This window comes from Sorex araneus, chromosome 2 (assembly GCF_027595985.1).
Source record: "Sorex araneus isolate mSorAra2 chromosome 2, mSorAra2.pri, whole genome shotgun sequence".
Taxonomy (NCBI): domain Eukaryota; kingdom Metazoa; phylum Chordata; class Mammalia; order Eulipotyphla; family Soricidae; genus Sorex; species Sorex araneus.
Genome location: NC_073303.1, coordinates 293,129,855 through 293,153,206, shown reverse-complemented (window position 1 = coordinate 293,153,206; position 23,352 = coordinate 293,129,855). Strand labels below are relative to the sequence as shown.

The 23,352-nt window shown below is 45.3% G+C and overlaps 1 protein-coding gene across 1 annotated transcript in view; it reads left to right on the top strand.

Annotated features, from left to right (window-relative positions):
* The window catches only part of VPS8 (VPS8 subunit of CORVET complex), a 262,990-nt gene that overhangs the window by 136,864 nt on the left and 102,774 nt on the right, over positions 1–23,352 (top strand). The window contains exons 28-33 of the mRNA XM_004603039.2: positions 7,262–7,333; positions 9,577–9,696; positions 11,797–11,853; positions 15,412–15,494; positions 16,654–16,738; positions 18,424–18,522. Coding sequence (XP_004603096.2) covers positions 7,262–7,333; positions 9,577–9,696; positions 11,797–11,853; positions 15,412–15,494; positions 16,654–16,738; positions 18,424–18,522 — 516 coding nt within the window. The remainder of the gene's footprint in view (positions 1–7,261; positions 7,334–9,576; positions 9,697–11,796; positions 11,854–15,411; positions 15,495–16,653; positions 16,739–18,423; positions 18,523–23,352) is intronic.

Below are 23,352 nucleotides of genomic sequence, written 5' to 3'. Positions count from 1 at the left end.
TGAGAGCCCTCCCCGCCCCAAGGGACCCAGCCCTGGCAGCTGACTTCTACTACCCAACATTTTCCTAGATGTCTCGCACAAAGCAGCCGCGCCACACGTCATAAGATACTCCCTACCCATTTTCCATAATCACCACACCATATTTAATGGGGTTCAGACAGTAGGCAACAAATCATAGAGGGAGAGCCCGGCAAGCTACCGAGAGTATCTGGCCCGCACGGCAGAGCCTGGCAAGCTCCCCGTGGCATATTTGATATGTCCAAAACAGTAACAATAATAGGTCTCATTCCTCTGACCCTGAAAGAAGCCTTCAATCGTTGAGAAAGACAAGTAAGGAGAAGCTGCTAAAATCTCAGGGCTGGGACAAATGGAGACGTTACTGGCGCCCACTCAGGTAAATCATTGAACAACGGGATGACAGTGATACCATCATATAGTTGTTTTCTGTATTTCATCTTCAGAAACTCCAGTCAATTGTATGTCTTGTATCATTTTCTTTCTATATTTATGACTTTTTCGCTAATTTCCTTTGCTGCTTTAGTTCAGTTTCACTTTGTGCTTTGATCTTCTCGTTTGTGTTCTCTGTATTACCGTACTTTGGTCATATCTGCTCTCTCTGGGGTGGCTCTTGTTTTCATTGCTGAGAGGATTTTTATCTCTTTTTGTTTCTTTTCAGAGCTTTTTTTTTCTCCCACATTTCCTATTTTATATCTTTCTGCTCTTCACGGACCATCTGATTCTTAAGTTCTTTCCTGTGTTCTTTCATATCTGCAACAATATGTTGAGATATTATAGCTTATAGCAATAAATGTGCTTCTGTTTTGTGGATATGATTATTGTGTTTTATTCTGGAATTGCTTTATATGGGTTTGTGGGGTTTATTTTGAGGGGGAGCACACCTGACTGTGCTCAAGGTTTACTGCTGGCTCTGCACTTAGGGAATCAATTCTGGGGGGGCTCAGAGCACTGTATGTGGTGCCAGGGACTGGACCTGGGTCAGCCACGTGCAGTGCATGCACCCTTCCCATGGTACTATCATTCTGCCACGTCCTTCCCCCACCCCAGCTTCTTTTTCCCATACCTGCCATACTTAGGCTTATTCCTAGCTCTGCACTCGGGAACTAATCCTTGCAGTGATTGGGGTATCATATGGGATTCTGGGGAGGGGGCTGCGTGCCAGGCGAGTGTCCTACCCACTGTATTATCTCTCCAGCTCTTTCATCTGTCTCTTGTCCTTGTTTTGTTTGTTTGCTTTGTGTGTGTGTGCATTGACTTTTTCTTAATTTTCAGCAGTAAGACCCCTTGCTGGAGGATGGATGAGAATAACTGCTCTTCCTACTTCAAATACCTTTTTTCAGGGGCTGGAGACAGGGTTGGGATTAAGGCACTAGTCTTGCCTGCTGCCAACCCTGGTTTGATCCCAGCCCAAAATATGGTCAGGAGAGACCCCTGAACACTGGACAAGGTATAGCCCTGGAGCATTGCTGGCTGGGGCCTCAGAAACCCCCCTCCTCAAACACCTTTATTATTCGTAACAGTTATGTACAGTTCTTGGTCTTTTGAGTGTCATCTGTCATCTCAGTCTCTGCCCTCCTCCTTCAGCAGGACTTTATCATAAGCCGCCTCCCCAATGTACTGCTCAGCCTCCCAAACTGACCCCTGTGCCCCAGGCCTCACTTGACCAGACCTCAGACACTCTCTTCCCCGAGTGCCGGGCCTCCTCGTCTGAGCCTGCTGGCACTGTTTCTTCCCCCGGGCCGGGTCTCTTTGCTTGTGGAGGCGAACTCCGTGTGGTGTTAGAGTTGTGCTGCGTCCAAACCTTACCCCCAGCCTTCTTTCTTTTGGCCACACCAGGTGGTGTTCAGGGGACCACACGTGTGCTAGGGCTCAAACCACAGCGTGCAAGGCCAGGGCCTTAGCCACTGGGCTGTCTCTCTGGCTCCCCTGGTGCACCCTCCTCTCCCCAGACCAGTGCTCTCTTACATCAGGCGGGCTTTGGAGGCGGCTCTGTTAAATTGGGGGTGTCAACTTTTCCACTCCTCTGCAAATTGAAGTCTGTGGTATTGGTTGGCCTTCTGGTTTTCCCGGCTTAGCCTGGGGTCCTGGGGCCTGGCTTGCCTTGGTGCTCTGGGACCACCCGCCCTGGGAAGGGGCGGGCTGGGGCGCTGGGAATGGAACCAGGCCTTCCCCCAGCCGTCGTGTGCGTGCGCCAGCGCGCTGAGCTGTCTCCCCAGCCCCCGCTGTGATTTTTCTCACTACTTATTTGTCAGTGAGTTGGGGAAGAGCCTGTTGAGCAAGAAGCAGCAGGTAGCACAGCGGTACACCCGCGTCCCAGGGCCCGTCCTGCTGTGTTGCTCAGGAAGCGGTTTCTGTGGAGAGGAACGCAGAGAGTGATTTTACCAGGGTTTGTCGTGGACTGGTGGGTGCCAGGCTGGCCCGGGGGACGCGGGGAAGTTGAGCCCTTGGTGTGGCTGCAGCAGTGGGTGTGTGGGAGTGGCTGCCAGGCCCTGGCTGGAGGGAGACTGGGCCTGTCCACCTTCCCACAGCCCCCCCTGGAGTTTTTAGCCATGGGAACCAGTGATCTCATAATGGTCTCCGTTACTTTTTTCTTTTTTAATTCAAGAACTGTGATTTACGAAGTGATTGATAGTTGTGTTTTAGGAGTTCAACCCCAATCCCACCATCAGTGTCAACTCCCCTCTCCCCCCTCCCCCGTCCCCCCAGATTCCGTCCCTACTCCCAACCCCCGTCCCATCCCCCACCCCCCCTGTCAACTTGACGGCACCTTACAGAGTTCAGTGGCTGCAGCTTAGATCTGTTTCAGGGATGCTGAGCCTGTGTTTCGGGCAGATGGCTCTGCCCCCACCCAGTCACAGTATACCTGAGTCCTGAGGCCTGTTCACCCTTACCTCTCCTTCTCTTCTTCCCCGCGAGGCTTCTTTCCTTTCCTGTCCTCCTCTCCAGACCCTGGGGTCAAGGGTGATTTAGGCATCCCCGCTTTCCTACAATACTTTTCCTTACCCAGTACTCTAGATACCACAGATAAGTGACGTCATTTTGTGTTTGTCTTTCTTCTTCTGGCTTCACTCCACATGGTATCTTGCAGTTCCAGCCAGGTTGCAACAAATTGTATAATTTCCTCATTCCTTGCAGCTGCATAGTATTCCGTTGTGTACACATGCCACATCTGTATGAGCCGTCTGTTGTAGGACACCTTGGTTGGTGCCATGTCTTAGCTCTGACATTCTTTATTTTTCAGTACAGATAATGTACTGCGAGATGAGAGAAGGTAAGAACAGGAGTTCACAAACTCTCTTTTGCAGCTTAAATCTGGTTCTGCTGGCCTCTGGCTTCTCTGACCTGAGACTATTTTTCGCATCTTTAAGTGACATAAAAACAGGAAATGAGTATGTTATAGAGACTGCATGTCCACACCTACAACATTTTCTCTCTGGCCATTTATAAAGCATGTTTGGGGATCCCTGGGCTGGAATTAAGTGAGCCATCCGGGTAACAGAGCCCTATAGTTGTGGTTTTTTTTCCTTGTATTTTTTTTTTTTAATTTTTATTGAATCACCATGTGGAAAGTTATAAAGTTCTCAGGTTTATGTCTCAGTTATACAATATTCAAACACCCATCCCTTCACCAGTGCCCATATTCCACCACCAAAAACCCCAGTATACCCCTGCCCCCGCCCCCCACCCCCAACTGTATAACTGATGAATTTCACTTCATTTTCTCTTTACCTTGATTACGTTCCATATTTCAACACAAAGCTCACTATTGTTGTTGGGGTTTTCCCCCAAGAAAGACAGCCCTACTACCAAGGAAGCATTTGATAATTAGTTTTCCATTAAAAGATTGTATGTTTTGAGTTTTTAGAAAAGGTTCGGAGCTGTCCCAGTCCCGCATCCCGGAGCCGTGTTAGTTGCTGCTCAGTGTCGCCGGGGCTCCATCTGGAGAAGGTGTGCAGGCTGTACCTCCTCCGTCTGGATCCCCGGTGTTGCTGGCCCAGTCTCGGGTCCGGAGCATTCTCTGGCCGCATTGCTCATCAGAACACCTGAAAGCCCTATAGTTTTAAGACACCTTAGAAGAACATTTTTGGGATCAAATTCCCAGATAACCTTGGGCTTGAGTAGTGGCTCTACCTTTGCCTCCCAGACTGTCACTCTGCCTTGGATGTCTTTGTTTATTGTTGTTGCTCTGCTGAGTTTTGTGTAATTAGACGCATCTTTGTGGAGTGAAAGTGTTTAATCGTGAGGCGTCTTTTTTGGTGGCAGCTGTTAACTGCAACCACAATATGTCACTGTGTAAATCAGAACACTCATACTATGGTATGTCACCACTGAAGTATGCGAACGGGCGTGAATATCTGCGTCAGAGCAGTGTGCCTCGGCTGCCAGAAGGAAAATGGATGAGGGAATCCTTTTTCCCTTGCTGTCACAGCTGCCTTTTCCCCACCCCAGTACATATGCTAATTTACCTTTTTTGTGTGTTTTTCAGCTGGGTAGCACTTGTGCTGTACCTTCTACTTGTACCTTCTCTTTGCACTTGGGCGCGCGCGCGCGCGTGTGTGTGTGTGTGTGTGTGTGTGTGTGCGTGCGCGAGCTCGCGCGTGTGAGGGGTGGGGGAGGCAGGGGTAGAGAACAGAACTGTTTGTGTGCATGTTTATTCTGTAAACCTGAAGGTTTGTGTACCTGATGTGTGCATACCAAAAGCGACTCTCTAGGCCTGAAGAGAACTGGAACCTGCTAGTCCATCTTTCTGCCTTTAGTTAGGGGCCCATTCTATAGGCGTCAGAATATCTATTGAGCTTTCCAGATGAAGATTTCCTCCAGTCTCCTTGGAAACTCATTTCAGCATCTCAGCTAACTGGCAGCAAAGCAGTCTGGGCAAAGCAAAAGGAGATTTTTTTTTTTTTTAATCTTCCTCTGCAAATAATTAACTGGGGTCGTGTTGCTCAGCCTCTCTCTCACTGTGGCCACTTCCAGCCTCGTTCCTTCCCGAGGCCCCTTGTCATGTGCTGTCATTCCCATCGGTGCCCCTTTCGCCTGTGGAATACCCAGGGTGCCCACAGGAGACCATCTGGTTCCGACTGAAAAATGCCAAGCTAAGCAGTTCAACAGTCATTTCAACCTTACGTCAGTGTCAGGCAGAAGGGAGGGAGCAGCATGCGCAAAGGAACTTGGGAGGTTTTGAGGAAGTTCAAGGCATGTTTATAGTTTGGCAACTGTTCTGCTTTCAGTATAACTGTAGTATAATCTTGAAAGCTCTTGAATAAAGAAAAATTATTGAAGCAACAGGTAGCTCATGTCCTTAGTTCAGGAAAATAAAGAAGTAAATGGTTGCACTGTTGATTTAAACATTTTTTCGGAGCCCAGTATGCACTGTAGTAGCACTGTAGCACCGTCGTCCCATTGTTCTTCGATTTACTCGAGCGGGCACCAGTGACGTCTCCATTGTGAGACTTGTTGTTACTGTTTTGGGCATATCGAATACGCCACGGGTAGCATGCGAGGCTCTGCCGTGTGGGTGGGATACTCTCGGTAGCTTGCCGGGCTCTCAGAGAGGGGCAGAGGAATTGAACCCAGGTCGACTGCGTGCAAGACAAAGGCCCTACCCACTGTGCTATCAAAAGCTCCAGTCCAGGGCTTTACAGCCCTATCCATTGTGCTATCGCTCTAGTCCAAGCCCAATATACCAAGTAAAAAAACATAATTAAGGTAGTCAATCATGGGGCTGGAGAGAGAGTACAGAGGGTCAGCCACCTGCCTTGCACACTGTCAGCCGGATTTTAGTGCCTGCACTGTGTATGTCCCTCAGGCATCACCAGGTGTAAGTCCTAAGCACAACCAGGAATGACCTAAAAAATTAAAAAAAAAAACAAGTTAGAAATATTTTTCAGAAACTTGAACATTTTTATTCATTTTGTTTATTTGGGGGCCATACCAGCAATGCTCAGGGCTTACTCCTGGCTCTGCCCTCGGGAATTACTCACGGCAGTGCTGGGGGACCGTGTGGGGTGCTGTGGATTGAACCTGGCCCAGCTGTGTGCAAGGCAAGTGCCTACCCACTGTACCATCTCCCCAGCTCCTGCACACTTTCCTTATTCAGAGAAATTTGTTGGGGGCAGGGGAAAGTAAGGTTTTGGGCCACACCCGGCTGTGCTTGGGGCTCCCTCCCAGCCTGAGCTCAGGGCTCGCTCTTGGCGGGGGAGCCACGTGTGGTGCTGGGGCTGAGTCCTGACGGCTGCGGGCGAGCCTTCCCCTGCACGGCCTGCCCACCCCTGCTCAGCAAGTATTTCTACTTCAAACCCTTGATAGTACCATTTCAAGAGCATGCTTCTTTATATAGAAGAATCTGTTATTTTTGAATTTGGTGCTTTACTTTTTATGCATGTTCTGTTCAACATGTATTTGGCTCTGTTTGAGCGAGAACATAAAATGTAAAAAGTTCTATACTTGCCGTTGGTTTTGAAAACAGGATACCTAATCCTCCTAAGCATGCTTGAGGATTTTAACATTATGACAATTTCACCATCCTAATTTTTTTTTAATACCTACCTTTGAATACCAGTTTTTCTTAGTTGCCATGGGAATCATGAAAACTCTTTTTCTTGACAGTTAGTAGAGTGTATTTCAGCTTTCATTTCCAAATAGCTTAGGTTGAGTGATGTTTGAACATGTAGTATCCTGTTCATCCTTCACGAACCCTTGCTCACAGATCCCCCCTTCCTTTACCAGTCTTTGTTTTTCATCGCCTATACATTCTGCTTTCCTTTCTGGGGTCACTGTGTGTTTGTCTGATAGCCACTATGTATTTTTTCTGTGTACTTTTTGTTTCTTGTTTGAGGGCCATACCCGGCAGTGCTTGGGGGCTTTTTCCTGACTGCTCAGGGGTCAGTCCTGTTGGCAAGGGGTGTGTGTGTGGGGAGGGGGACTGGGGAACCATATGGGGTTTCTGGGATCAAACCAGGGTCAACCACAGACAAGGCAAGGGCCTTACCTGCTGCACTGTCTCGCCAACCCCATCTGCTTATCTGCTTTTGAAGTCTCAGAACACCTTGCAATATTAAGGGCTATCGCTCTCAGTTGAACTCACTGAAAATAACTTGCTTTTAAAAGTGTTGAGGGAAAAGCCTGATAAGGAATGGTAATCTTACTTAAGACTGTAACTGTTCCTAAGAGTGTGAGATCCTGTTTTCCATCTCAGATCTAAAAATAATTCTGACTTTTAAATATGTTTCGCTCTCCCTTTCAGACTTTTGAAGATTTCAAAAATGACAAGCAAGCTGTAGAATATCAACAACGCATTGTGGATATTTTGTTGAAGGTAACTATTTAAAGGACTCATGACTTCTATTGATGTTTCTACTAAGAAAATTGAATTATTTTTATAGAGTCCTGAAATGACAGTTTCGTGAAGTATTGCGATTGTACTTTTAGATTATGATGGCTTTGTCTCTAAAAACTCAATGAAATAATCATTCACTGGGGAAAATGGATCTGTCCTTGCTTACGGCTGGATTTCGGGATATGGAATTCTCTCAAGAAACGCAGGCTGTGGGCATTGCTGCAGTGGTTCGGCCACATGCAGTGGTGGACAGCAACATTAGAGTATTTTGAGAAAAATGAAGGAAACGAAGATTCTTACCTGTCTTGCCAACATCACTGTGTTGTCAAGGTACTACTGTAGTTCTACCAGGGCACCAAGGTCGTGGGTGATTCTTAGGCACAATTTTGGCACACAGCCACATAGAGCTGATCGGATCTGCCTCAGTGCTGCCCAGAGCTATTTTGAGCGTCGCGCTGCCGCCAGTAAGTGTGCAGAGACAGACTCTTTTCCTTTCCGTCTGCACAGCGTCTGCCAGGCCGGTTTCTTCTGTGAAAGCTCAGAGTTTCCGTCCTGTTCATTTGGCTATAAAATGAAATTTCTTCTCTTAATGACTTTTAGATGATTTTGGGCAGGAACTTAGAGTTAAAATGTTCCTTAGCTGTGCATAACAGGAATGCGCTACATTTATAACCGTTCTGTGTAATTTTCAAACCACTTTTATTATGTGCTATCATTTGAGCTATTCATTGACCTTCTAAGCTTGGCATTAATGAATGTGAGAATAGAATTGATAAGCTCCTAAATCGGCTGGCTTGCTCCAGGTGGCTAATAAGAAGAATTTTCACCTAGATTTCTAAAACGCCTTCCTAAATGGTCTCTCTGTGCTCAGTCTGGCCCTCCTGTGATGTGTGGTCTTCTCTCTCCCCTGTCTAATATTCTTCTGGATCAGGTAGGATCAAGTTCTGCTGTGAGAGAAAATGAAAAATAATGTATATTAGTTGTGATGGGAATTAATTTTCCTCCTTCCTGCAAGTCTCGAGGGAGGCGCCCTGGTCTGGGAGCGTGACTGTGCAAGCTCATCAGGGCCGCTGATTGTTTTTCACTTAGTGCTCGTATTCTTAGTGCATGTTTTTTCTCTGTTGGCTCCAAGTGGCTTCTCAGCTCCAGCCATCACTGCTGATTTCTAGCCCGTGAAGTCTGAAGTGAGAAGAAAATGTTCCTTCTCCTTAAGGGAACTTCTTAGAGGTTGTACACTACAGTTCTGCCTCCGTCTCATTGAGACTTGGCATCTCTTGGTGACTCCTATTTGTTGTTTTGATCGTATTTCCCCTGGGTCAGTGAAGAGTGAACTTTTCAATTTTCTCATTATGGTTGCTAATGATTTCACCCATTGTGCTGATGGGTGAAAGTAGACTGTTGGGAAAGTTGGTAAAAGTAGGAATGTAGGGAACAACCAGAGCAGATGAGCACCAAACCAGCAAGGGAGAGCAGTGAATCTGTTTTAAAGTCTAGAGAATTCTGTGAGCATGGTCTTGAAATAAATAGGTACGAGACAAGAAATGAGAGAAATCAAAATTTTCAGGATGCTGGCCTGTATTATCCTCGCTGAGGTCACAGGTCATTGGCTGTGCGTTAGAGCTTAGTAGAGATCATTTTCTCAGAAGAGGGATTCTAGGGACTGGAGTGATAGCACAGTGGGTAAGGCATTTGCCTTGCACACGGCTGACCTGGGTTCAATTCCCAGCACCCCATATGGTCCCCTGAACACCCTGCCAGGAGTAATTCCTGAGTGCATGAACCAGGAATATCGCCGGGTGTGACCCAAAAAGCTGTGAGCACCCTGAAGGGCAGGGGTCACCGGGAGCCCCTGCTGATACTGGCGGGAGGGGAAGGGGGCGTCTCCAGGGCTGCACCTCACCATGGCTCAACCCAGGGCACTGGATTCTCCTCAAAAGCATCTTACCAGGAGAATCCTTCTAAAATCTGATTAAGATTAAATAACACGTCGGAGAGATGGTACACTTGCCTTTCATATGGCTGCCTGGACTCAGTGACTGGCACCACTATGGTTTCCTGAGCACCATTAGGAGTGGTCCCTGAGCAATAAAAGAACCTTAAGGAAAAAAAAAAGAAAAACAGAATCTTCTCATGAGTATTATTTTATTAATATGGCCTCTTTTTAGTTGTGCGACGTTGTACAAGATAGAGTGTTTGAATACATGATCTCTTTTGCTCCTTAGGTTATGGTGGAGAATTCAGATTTCACTCCTTCACAAGTAGGATGTCTCTTTACGTTTCTTGCCCGGCAGCTTGCAAAGCCTGACAATACCTTGTTTGTAAACAGAACCCTTTTTGATCAGGTGAGTACCTGTCAGAGTGAGAGCAAGAATTGTTTTTATTCTGTGTACTGTCTGGAAAGCATTATTACAGTGGTTCTTAATATTGTGGCCTCTTTATTGAGCCAGGGTCTTTCCAGGGAGATGCCTGTTCAGATTTTAAGTATGATTCTAAATTAGTTGTTTCTTTGTTTAATGACATCTGGATAGTATGCGTTTGCCTAGCACCTTGGGAGTACGGTTAGTAGAGATTGGCTTACAAGTAAATCTCTCAATTGCTGTAATTACCACTGCTTTAATTTACCTGGAATTCTTTTCTTCCAATTTAATCATCACTCATCTCACTGGTAGTGAGACTAATGTTTACTATGTGGAGGAGAGATTAATTTTAGAAAATCTGAATTTATCATAAATTCTTTTGACTCTCAAGGTGTCTTTTAATCCCAGTGAACTACTTACTGCCTAGCTATGGGTGACTAAGAACATTTTATCTGGAGGAAGTTGTTAATAATGATCAGGATCTATTGTATACTGCACAGAGCTCAACTCCAAACTTTACATATTTATATTAGTTTAAAGCTCCAAGTAGGTCTGTAATTGGTACAGCTGCTGTCTTCATTTTACAGATGAGGAAACAAAATCCTAGAAAAGTTAAGTCACTCATCCAAGGTCATCCTTAATAAAAAAAAATGCTATAATTAAGCATTGAAAATGAGATTAGAGGGGCTGGAGTGATAGCACAGCGGGTAGGGTGTTTGCCTTGCACGCGGCCAACCCGGGTTCGATTCCCAGCATCCCATATGGTCCCCCGAGCACCACCAGGAGTGATTCCTGAGTGCATAGCTGGGTGTGACCCAAAAAAGAAAAATAAAGTGAGATTAGGATTCAAATTTAGTAGTCTGACTCCAAGGTTCATGCTTTGTGTGTCCACACCTAAGGACTTGAACTTATGAAAAATCATGTTGTAAGCTTGTTTTGTTTTTATCTGTTCTTCGAAGGGGCGGGAGGTTGGGGCCCTACTTGGCTGTGCCTCGGGAGCTGTTCCCGGCTCTGTGCTCAGGAGTGACCCTGGTGGTGCTGGGGACCTGTGTGGTGGCGGGACCCAACCAGAGTCAGCTGCATGCAGGGCGAGCACCTCAATCCTGGATTATGTCCCCAGGTCCCGTCCACCCCACCTTTTTTTTATGTTTTTAGGAAAATCATGTGTGGTATTTAGGGACTCCTCCTTTATGTGACTTCTACCCGCCAGGATCCAGTCCCCATCCTCCTACCCCTCCCCACCCTCTCTGCTCTCATTCTCAGCCTTTCCGCCCGCCTGGCTGCTCTGGGAGCTTCCCTTTCCCATCACAGCACATCAGGGCTAGGTGCTGCTCCCAGCTTGTTTGGTGCAGCAGTGGCCACTGCTCACGGCTAACCGAGGTTGGCGGTTGGATAGGGGCTCTGATTCCTCTTCTCTCTGGGCTGGTGGGGGAGGGTGGCCCACATCTGGTGGTGCTCAGGGCTTTCTGCGGGCTCTGGACTCCGGAATCACTCCCGGAGGGCTCCGGGAACCCTGTGGGAAGCCGGGGATCGAACCTGGCTGGGCCCCGTGCAAGACAAGCGCCCTCCCCGCCGTACTATCTCTCCGGGTCCTAATTCCTGTTTTAAGTGGGAATGCCTCATACCTCCTGTGCCACAGTGACCTGGTCGGTGCTTCTGGATGTTGATCCCAGGCTGATGCATGCCACCGGTATTACCCAGCCCCCAGGAACTTCTGGGGCTTGCCAGCGTGGTCATGGCCCACCTGGTCCTGAATTCTTAGTCTGTTTCTTTCTTGTCTGGCTGTCGAGGCAGAGGAGATCAGGGATCAATTTGAGATTATGATTGAAGCTGCTACCACCTGCCAGTCATGTTTTGGCCAGTGGAGGAATGGGTGTGCGAATCTGAAATAGAAGAGCTTACCTGAACCCACAGTGTGATGTGCTAGGTCCGCTGGTGGGGAGATGCCTTCTACCTGTTTGTACTTGTTATGGCCTCACGGGAAGGAGTTGGTGGGACAGAATCGGTAATCCTGGCCTTATGACTTGCAGTAGTGTGGTGGCACGGTGGTGGTAACCCATTGGAAATGCCCTTTTCTTTGACCAGGTTCTTGAATTCCTCTGCAGTCCTGATGACGACTCTCGGCACTCTGAAAGGCAGCAGGTATGGACTCTTGGAGCTCATGTACTAAAGACGGGGAGAGTGCTGTGTGGTATATAAACCCTCATGACTAGGTGAGGTACCAAACGGGGGCAAACCCTTGGGCCCAGATTATAGAAATGAAAAGGTTCAGGAAGGAGAGAAAGAGGGAATGGGGGGAGGAGTAAGAAGAGGTGATTGGGAATAACAGGGCAAGTGACGGGGCCTTCGACACTTTGCCAGTGTAGAAGTGTGGCGGATGCATATATCTAAACCACTGAGCCATCAGTACTGTAGGATTCAGAGCCAAACCGCAATGATTAAACTTAAAGGTGTGCTTGTTAAAGAGGTGGGCTGGGGGATGGGAGGGAACCTGGGGACACTCGTGGAGGGACGTTGACACTGGTGGTGGGATGGGGTTGAAACATTGACTGCCTGAAACTAGTACGGACACCTTTGTAACTCATGGTGCCCACGTGAGAAAATGTATGTGGAAAGAGAAAAAAGAAAGAATGGGAAAGTAGAGTGAGCCAGAAAGAAACCTTGTATGAGTCAGAAAAGGGGTCTGACTGTGACAAACTCTAACACTGAGCTTAGGAATGGCAGCCACAGACAGTCTGAATGCCCGTTAGAAGTGCACAGAGGAGGAATTTCTATGCAGCTAAATTCCGTAGCAGATCAGGCCTGGCTGGCATCCGAACTAGCATGACCTCAAGAGAGACATTCCCTCCTTTTCTGTTCTAGAAAAGTTGACACCTGTCATGCCCTGCACTCCACTGTTTGATCACTCTGGTCAGGGATCACTCCTGCTGGGGCTCAAGGGACCATAAGGGATGCAGGGGATTGAACCCTGGTTGGTCATGTGCAAGTCCCTTGGCCACTTTCTTGAGGGTCCCGCCTAGAAGTAACGTTCTTTCAAGTTTACCCAACTGTAATCATGAGCACCAAGAAAATCATCCGTTCTTAGTGCTCACTGGCAGATAAGTAAGCTACAAAACGTCAGTATTAGGGGGCTGTGTTCACTTTTTTCTGGTAATAAGACTGCAGCTGGGGGGTTGAAGCAGACACAGATTGAGAGCCCCTTGCACAGCTCTGGCCCGGCAGCTCCTCAGACTGTCTCAGGGCTGAGAACGGCCAAGAACATTTTTCTTTTAAGTTGTATGGAGTGCAAGTTGTCAGATGGACTTTTCATTTTGTCCTTATAGCTTTGTTCAGAGAGGAAAACTGGATCTTGCTATGCATAATATTACTGTATAAAATGATTTTTTTAAACCTTTAATATAAATAGCTAAATTAAACAAAAGCTGGATCTAACTGTAATAGTGAAACCTGTGAATGTGACCGCAGTTTAGTAATACTACATTATCGGGAGCCCCCGTTAAGATGGTCCTCCCTCATATGAAAAGTTGCTCATGGTCGAAGTTCGAATAGGCCTGCTGCCTCCTTCCCTCCCTGCCTGCCTCCCCCCCCACCCCGCCCCTCGTGCCCTCCCTCCCTCCTTCCCTCCCTCCCTTCCTCCCTCCCTCCCTCCCTCCCTCCCTCCCTCCCTCCCTCCCTCCCTTCCTATCCATTATAAAAACCAGGCTTTGTTGGGCCTGGAGAGAGCGTGGGAGGTCAAGGCAAGGTGCTTGTCTTGCAAGAAGCCACCCCCAGTTCAAGTCCCTGGCATCACACAGGGTCCCCCAAGAGCCCCCAGGAGTCTTTCCTGAGCACACAGCCAGGAACAGTCCCCGAACCACAGTGTGATCCTGACCCACCCACCCCCTGCGCAACAGAAGAAAAAGAACATCGTGTTTTCAGTGTTTCCCCGACCTGTCGGCTCCGTGCGGGGGGTGTGCTTTGATGCTGGAGCCTGGCTGCGGTGCCCTGCATTGTGCGGCCTCTCAGCGCCACGGGGCACGGCCCCCCAGCACAGCCAGGAGAAGCCCCTCAGCACCAAGACCGGCCAGAGGGTTTCTGAAGTTTTGAGAATAACGTTACTCCGCACCTTGAGCTTTTTTTTTTTTTTTTCCAGTTTTATCTTATTTTTTTGTTTAATTTCATTTTTTTGTTTTAGGGCCTTCTTTATCAGACTGTACTCATTACTTATTCCTGGCTCCGTGCTTAGGTATCACTCCTGGTAGTGCTTGGGGGACCATGTAGAACAGGGTCAGCCACGCGCAGGCCAAGCCCCCTGCCCTCTGTATTCTCTCTCCAGCCCTGGCCTCTTAATGTAGGGGCCATGTGTAGTACTGGGGCTCAGGCCTGGGTTAGCTGCACGCAAGGCAAACACCCCACCCATTAAACTATCATTCCAGCCCCTCACTTTTTGTATTGTGGTAAATATATAATAAAATTTGTCCTTAAATCATTTCAAGGAGTACAGTTCAGCGGCACTACGTGTATTTACATCATTGTGTGACTCGTTACCAGCCACCCACAGAAACTTTTTCTCTTTCTGAGTAGAGATGTTGCCCTGTTAAATAGTAACTCACTATCCTCCCTCCAGGCGGTTGCCAGTCAACTTTTTTGTCTCTATGAATTGTCTACTGCAGTTATCTCATATCAATAAAACCTATTAGTGATTTTGTGACAAGTTTATTTCACTTGGCATGGTATTTTCCACTTAAACATATTGTTGTGCATTTGTCAGAATTTCATTCTTCCATTCCATTCGGGATGAAACTGTTGCATTAGATGGATAACCATATTTTGTCTCTTCATCCATTGGTGGACATTTGGGTTGTTTCCACCCTTTGGCTCTTGTGAATAATATGCTATAAAATCTGGAATTGATCCCCTAAATAAATAGTTAAAAAATAAACATGCAGATGTGACAAACACTAATATGACAGTGAATAGCAGATTTTAAAGACCATGAAAGACATGAAAAGTAGCAAAGAGAAGTTTATTTTTTGAAAGAACAGACCAGCTAACCCTTAACAGTTAAACTTAGTAGTCTGCTCTTGCCTGGAGTACTTATGAAAATATAAATAGTCGACCAGGCCATTTGGGGATATGTGCTGTGTAAAATAGATTGAATTCTTATAATAAAATAAACTAGAGAAAAGAAAATGTTGTTAGGAAAGCCATAAGAGAAACATATACTTAGTGCACTGAGCTTTCTTATGATACTGTAAATTTACATCATCTATTTACCAAAAAGTCTTCATGTGCACACATGCAGTTAAGCCCTGTTGTCCAATGGTCAGCTATCAACAGAAGTTTTTTTTCCTTAATGGGGAGTCAGTTAAATATTCTAATAAGACTTTATTTTCAGAAATGTGGCATTTCTCATTGTTTGAAAAACAGGGCCATTTATCTTTCTTTAAATAAGACTTAAGTACAGTATAATCAACATTTGAGTAAGTCTAAACCATTACATATTTGAAAGTCAGCCAAAGCATCAGGAGAAAGGAGAGAGAAAGGGGGGTTGGGGGGGGGAGAAAAGGAAAGAGGAAAGGAGGGGGGGAAGAAGAGAAGAGAAGAGAGAGAGAGGGAAGAAAGATGCTATGGACTGCCCAACTAAATGAACGCTAAATCTTAATGTGGTAGTAAACAAAAGTAGATTCTGAAGTATTTTTATTTATTCTAAATATTCAGGTCCTTTTAGAATTGCTGCATGCTGGAGGCATAGTTCAATTTGAAGAGAACCGACTCATTCGCATGGCAGAAAAAGCAGAGTTGTAAGTAACTATTAAATTGCTTTTCTCTTAACTTGAGGTCCAGTTTATAGACATATTATGCAAATAGGAACCAAAAAACCTAAGTGTGAATGTCTTTGCCTTTCAAGTCTCAGTATTAATAAAATTTGCAGAAATTGACCACTGACTTGTAGTGTTTATATATTTGCTTTAGTACGGAACTGAAAAAACAATCTTCGGATGTTTTATTATTTAGTTTCTTTTTAGTTTATTTTTATTCATGATTTACAACTGCAAAATTTAACTTTGCAAATAAGATATAATATGTTATTGTTGCTATTAATCTACTTTGTTGAATGTTTTACTTGACATTTTAAAATTCTGAATAAAGATACTTCACAAAGTTACTTGAGCTAATATAATTTGCCTTGCATGTGTCAGACCCTGGATACTGGGGGAAGCAGTGGGTGGGGGTAGAAGGGGTGGAGTAGAAAAAACAATGTCTATAGCATTTATTTAAAACTTCTTATATACGTGGCAGCCGGAAGGATAGTACAGCGGGTAGGGTGTTTGCCTTGCTCATGGCTGACTAGGATTCAATCCTCAGCATCCCATGTGTTCCCCTGAACACCCCCAGGAGTAGTTACTGAACACAGAGCTAGGAATAACCCCTGAGGGTTTCTGGTGTGCCCCAAAAAGAAAAAAAAAACTAAAAAAAAATTTAAAACTTCTTATAAACATAGTATTCAGGAACATCTTTAACCTGTGTTTAGAAAATGATAGATCCCTTAGATACTGTAATTTGGGTTAGCTATGGAAACCATATCAACTTTGTCCCTTTTTCTTAATATCTCAACCCCCTCATTCCCCCAGGACTGGAGAGATAGCACAGTGGGTAGGGCATCTGCTTTGCATTCGGCTGACTTGGGTTCAATTCCTTCGTCCCTCTCGGAGAGCCCAGCAAACTACTGAGGACATCCCACCCGCCTGGCAGAGCCTGGCAAGCTACCCATGGTATATTCGATATGCCAAAAACAGTAACAAGTCTCACAATGGAGATGTTACTGGTGCCCGCTCGAGCAAATCGGTGAACAATGGATTATAGTGCTACAGTGCTCACCCCCCCGACTGTATTTTATGAAGCAATAAGCCAGTAACCACTTGCCTGTTTGTGCACTAATACTTTATTTTTATGTTCCAGCTATCAGATTTGTGAATTTATGTATGAACGAGAACACCAATATGACAAAATTATTGATTGTTACTTACGTGACCCACTGAGAGAGGTGAGCAAAGAGATAGCGTTAACCCTCCCCACCCCCCGCCCCCTGCTTTTTATTAGGCAGAAAAATATGTTTAGTAGGTTTTTCGTTCAGTAGGGTTTTTATTAGCTCGATATTAGTCAAGTATACATTGCCAATTAAAGCAGATACGGCTTCTGCCATCCAAGGACTTACGTTTAGTACCAAACACTGATCGTCATAAAGCCAAGTACATGGCCAGGGACGTTGCGGAGTGGCAGAGTGAGGTCTGGCACTGCAGAAACAGGAAGAAAAGCAAGGGCATCATTTCAGATTACGGCGAGAACTACAAAACTGAAGGTGGCTGGAATCTTAGAGGGTGGTGGAGGAACTGGCCTGTAGCATCAGCCTGGGGCAGAGTCAGAGTAAGTGACGTGTAAACTGAGTTTGGGGGTTTGAGGAGAGCATGGTCAGGCCCCCGGCCCATGGGAAGGAACTCCGGGAAATAGAACCGTTTGTGCAGAATGGTCGGGGGTTAGGCCACACCCAGTGGGGCCAGGGCTTAGCCCTCCCCACCCGCCCCCACTGTGCTCAGGGGTCATACTCAGGATGTTGCCAGAGACTCCAGCCCTTGTGGGAATGAACTGGACTGGGTTGGCCACATGCAAACCTGTGCCTTAGCCCCCCCCCCCCCACTCTCTCTCTTGGGGAACACTCTCGACAAGTTTGAGGAACTGGACAGAGATCATCTAGGTGAAATGAAGATCAGTAGAGATGAGCATTTCCCAAAGGAAGTGATTCCAGCCCAGGGGGCACTGGGCCAGCCCAGGAGTACTTAGTAACCTTGGGTGCAGGTAGGGCCCCTTCTGTTTGTGCATTTAAAGAAGGTAGATTTCCAGACTCCCAGGGGAGCGCTGGCTGAGTTTTGTGTTTAACGTGGGGTGCTACCCTAAAGGGGAGAGAGAGTAAAAGGGAGTCTGCCCGCCACAGAGGCGGGGCGGGGGGCGGGGTAGGGGGCAGGATGGGGGCAGTGGGAGGGATACTGGGAACACCGGTGGTGGAGAATGGGCACTGGCGGAAGGACAGGTGCTCGATCACTGTATGACTGAAACATAAGCACGGAAGTTTGTAAGTCTGTAACTATCTCACGGTGATTCATTAAAAAATAATTTTTAAAAAAGATAAATAAATAAAGTGGGGTGGTAGGCCGAATCAGCCTGGGAAACGTCTCGGGCAGGAGTAGGGAATGCCCAGCCCACGGCCAGCTGAGACGATGGAACCCTTCCTGTGGCCCCGCTCTGGCCTGTGCTAGGACAGACAGCTGTGTTTCTCGGGCCGCTGCCCCTGCCTTTATTGCATGGCCCGTGAACAATGTTAAAAACATCCAGATAGCCCTCGGCATCTGACTCTCCACTCCTGCCATAGGGCAAAGACCTGTGGGGCAAGAATGATTTGGAATTGGGAATGTGGACTGAGACCACCCAAGACTAAGGCAGGATGGTCTCTCTTCTGTAATGAATGGAGATTCAGTTCCTTAGGACAGGTCTGCCTGCCCTAAGTGTGAAACAGCACCCTTTCCCCTTTGGTGTCAGTTTTGCTCAGCTAACTGTCCCCAAGTGAATTTCCATCTCCTGCTGTGATTTGGTGTTTACCAAGACTGGTGCAGACAATACATGGTGACTTAAAATCACTCGAATGAATGAATGAATACACTGTCTTGTGCTCCTCAGGAAGAAGTCTTTAACTACATTCACAATATCTTATCCATTCCTGGACACAGTGCAGAGGAGAAGCAGGCTGTGTGGCAGAAAGCCATGGATCACATTGAGGTACTTATTCTACAAAACTCCTGAAACTTCCCCTTCCTTGTAGAGATCTCACAAACCCATTCTGCAGTAACCAGACAGTAACAGGTGTTATAGCTGTGTGTTGATTTGCTGGAGGATTAGGGTCTTTTTCAAGTCATTTAATCCACCTCATCTTTGGATCACAAAGCCCATGTCATTTAGTCTGTTACATCATCACTTCAGAAAAGAGCTCAGAAAATAAATAAATAAATAAATAAATAAAAACAAAAAGAACTCGGGTCTAATCCGCTAGTTGACAAATTGGGATATTCGTAGGGCTTTGCAGAGTAGTCTGAAAGTTTGACTGATCTTCTCCTTTGACCTGCATGGGGACCTTTCCCTCTAGCCACCCCGTGGGGCTCTCGAGTCACTGCTCAGCGAGTCATTCTGGTGTATCTTCCTCTGTGTGTAACAGGAGGATGATTCTCATTTCGTTTCCAAGTACTGTTTTACAAGGATAAAGAGTTGACTTCCAAACAAATTCTTAAAAACAAAAATCTTGCTTATAGATGCCTAAATGGAGGGATGTTATAAATAAATGATCAGAATGTCTTCTTTAAAAAAATAAAATCAGGGGCTGGAGCGATAGCACAACGGGTAGGGCGTTTGCCTTGCACGCAGCTGACCTGTGTTCGATTCCCAGCATCCCATATGGTCCCCTGAGCACCACTAGGGGTAATTCCTGAGCTCAGAGCCAGGAGTAACCCCTGTGCATCGCACCGGGTGTGACCCAAAAAGCAAAAAAATTAAAAAAAAAAATAGAATTGCTCCACTTAGGTTTTTAACTGTTACCAAAGAAATAGGCAGTTAGCACTTGTGAGGAAATCCATTGTTTTATGAGTCACTGATTGTTGAAAAAAATTATTTTTGAGTAATGAAAGATGCTGAGGTAAGGTTTTAATTTTGAACATTATATTCACAAAGTCTCTGTCCTTATAGTAAAGATGAGGCAAGTGATGGAACTAAGTAACTGCTAGTGATGGGTTTGGAGCTGTGGTGAAAGATGATTGTCCAACATGTTTTAAAATCTTTCAAACAAAAAAATATCTCAAGCATCAAGTAAATGGAGAGAAGGGATGAGCTTTGAAACCAAGAGAACATGATTTAGGATGGGGATACTTTGTTCTGGTTCCTGAAGGCTGCAAAGTTAGAAAGATCAGAAATGTGAGTAACATCTTTTGTGAAACATCTGGCATCAAAGGTGGCATCATCGGATGTGTGGCCTGAAGTAATTTCCACTCTTTCATCTATAGGATTGAGAAATATATATATATATATATACACATATATATGTTATTTAATATTATCATATTCCTGCTTACAGTAAGATGAATGTGTCCTGGTGAAAGAACCCAAGGGTGCCTGCTATTTTGAGTTAGGTCTTTTTCCCTTTAATCATTTTGTATTCTCTTTCCTTTCATCATCCCCTGCGAGTCTCCATAGTTACATTGTGGCACATTCTTCCTTCCACCTCATCTGCATTATGCAGCGGTTTGAGCACATGGACTCCAGACATCCAAAACGCAGCTCTGTCTCTCTGCATAATGTGAAACGTGATGAATTAATCAATGAGCAAACAAATTGCTCAGCAGAAAGCCCATCCTGGAGAAACCAAGAAGTATTTCTGCTGCACGACCATTATTTCTGCTGACTGTTTTTCCCACATCTGCATGCTTTTTCACCCTGGACTTTTTAATATATCTCTTTTTAAGGACAAGATCGCAAGGTTATAGTGGTGTTTTGTCGTTGTTTTTGTTTTCCTCGAAGGACTTCTGTGTTTTCAATGCCATTAATAAAATCAAAATAACAAAACAACATGTTAGGGGAAAAGTCCTCATAATAAATTTTTCTTACTACACACGCAGTGTAGATAGATTGGTGCTTCTTATCAGTTTGGGTATTATCGACCTCTTTTGAGAATTTAGTGAGTTATTTGGACCTGTGCCTCATAGTATTTCATAAGTGCACAGATGCATAATTTGTTTATAATTTCAGGAATCTGTGGACTGCACCCCTCGCCCCCACCCCACTACAGCCTTCCCCAAAGCCATTCTTAGACTGGTCTGTATGCCAGATAAAAAGAACCTCTGGTCTAGATAGTTTTTACAATATGGACAAAATATGTTTCATTAGAGTTTTTAAAAAATACTTTCTACTTTGAAGTAAAAATAAGTGCATAATACAAATGAAAAGTTTATTATGAAATTTAAAAGCAAGCATTCCAGGTCCAGATGAATAAAATATTTCCAGTCCCCACCATTTTCCATGTACCTGTTCCTGATCATAACTCCTCTACTAATAATACCCATGGCCATAGTTCTGGTAACAGTATTTTGCCTTTTTCGCTTTTGTTGCTGTATATCTCTCCATTCTTTAGTTTTTGCTCTGCATATTTCTGGGCTTTATATAAAGTTATACTTCATATTCTGTTCCATCTTCCCCTTTCTGTTTTGGCAAACTTGTACATTTTGTTGTTTGCAGCCAGGGTTGATCTTTATTGCATAGCGTTTGACTTTGCAAATATCAGTGGTTGGAGAGATAGTACAGTGGTTAAGGTCCTTCCCTTACAGACAGGCAACCAGCCCTGGTTCAGTTCCTGTCCCCCAAGCACTGCCAGGAGTGATCCCTGAGTACAGAGCCAGGAATAAGCCCTGAGCACCACCAAGTGTGGCTCAAAAACAAACAAAACCCCAAAATGAAAATCGCTGCTTCACAGTCCTGCTGTTAATGGACTTTTCCATTCTTTCTAAGTTCTGGCAGATGAGAAGTAGTCAGTCTTCCGTCACAGTAGTCGTGTCTTTTGCACCCGGCCACTGTGTTCACAGGACAGACTTACTCAGTTTCACCGCCACACCAGCATCACAGTGGTCCCTGAGAACTCTATAGGAGTATAGCTTCTGCCTTCCCCTCAGACCCACTGAGTCACAGATACTGATCTGAGCCAGTATTCATCTAGAAATGCAGTGAGGTCCCGCAAGATGTGTCCTAACAGGCATCCAGGTGCCTTTTGGTGCTTGCTGTTGTTCAGTAATCCCGGATCCACTCCAGAGTTCTCCTCATCAGTTGGAACCAAGATCTGAAGCGTCACTGGATGCCAACATTGTATGACATATATCATTAGCTTTATGTCCTTGATAGACTATAACGATTTGCCAGCTTAATGGATGTATAATGGTACTTCATTATTTTTCAATTTATATCTCCTTAATAACAGATGAGTTGGTAGCCTCGTGTTTGTTTGCTACTTAAATTTTGTTTGTGTACTGTGCCCGCTCCTTTATTTTTCTCTTTATCTCTTGTACTTACTGATCTGTAATAGTCCTTTACAGTGACGCAACCCACTCTACATTTTCCCCCCTATAGTTCTTTTCAGAAAATTCTTAAGTAGTCAAAATTCAGTTTCTCTTTCTATGCTTAGTTAAAAGTCTGTATTATTTTCTAGAGCTTAAAACAATTTTTTTAAGGTTGCGTGATAACAGTTTTCATAGCTGGAGTGAGGTAGGAATCCAGTTATATTTTTCCCCCGTAGGAGTGCCTGTTGTTGTTATTATTATTATTATTATTATTATTATTATTATGTGTTATTATATTTGTTTCGAATTAGTAACAATTTCTCTGAAAATATTTTCTTGTAGTTAGAGTCTACCATATGAGGGAACTGTTTAAGTGAGAGAACTGTTTGAAATGCTAGATGCAAAAACCATCTTGTTCAAATTCCTAAATTCAGGGGCCAGAGAGATAGTACAATGGGTGGGGCACTTGCCTTGCACATATCCGACATGGGTTCAGTCCCCAGCATCTTGATCCCTGAGTGCACATCAGGAATAAGCCCTGAGCACAGATGGCTGTGGCCCCAAAACAAAGAAGACAAACCAAATAATCCCTGAATTCAACATTGAAAGTCAGAACATGTTTAACAACCAAGAATTATCTAGTAGAAAATTTGATTTCTTGGAAAATAAGGATTGGTTCTTTTCATAGAGTATGGACTGGAGTGATAGCGCAGCTGGTAGGGCATTCGCCTTGCATGCGGCCAACCCGGGTTCTATTCCTCCATCCCTCTCAGACAGTCCAGCAAGTTACCGAGACTATCCCGCCCACACGACAGAGCCTGGCAAGGTACCCGTGGCGTTTTTGATATGCCAAAAATAGTAACAAGAAGTCTCACAATAGAGACGTTACTGGTGCCCGCTCGAGCAAATCGATGAACAATGGGCTGACAGTGCTAACAGTGCAGGAGTGCCTGGCTTTCCCAGCAGCAGTTATTTTGGAAGGTTGCCTTTCCTAATGCCCCGTAGTACTGCCTTGTCATAAGAATACCAAGGTCCACATCCTTGGTTTCGCTGGTTTATTTGTTTTTCTTTGCATCAATAATACCATAATATTTTAAATATGACAGCTAGGGAGGGAGACTTGAGTTCTGCTTTTTGAGTCAGATCCAGTGGTGATTCTGAGGAAGCTGTTCCCCAGGTCTGTACTCAGATGCTGCATCCAGTGGTTTTCACGGTAGGGCCCTGAGGCTGCAGTACCAGAAACCGAACCCAGGACTTCTGCATGCAAAACACATGCATTCAGCCCATTAGCCTAGTTTTCTGGTCCCTAAATAATGCTGTTTTGTAGTAATTTCTTTTATATCATTATCAGAGTATTTGTATTTTTGACCATCTATATTTCCAAATACATTTCAAAGTCACATTGTTAAGTTTTGGGTTTGTTATTGTTTGGGGGCCACACCTGACAGTGCTCAGGGTTTACTTCTGGCTTGGCCCTCAAGGATCACTCCTGGTGGGCTTGGGGATCAAACCTGGGTCA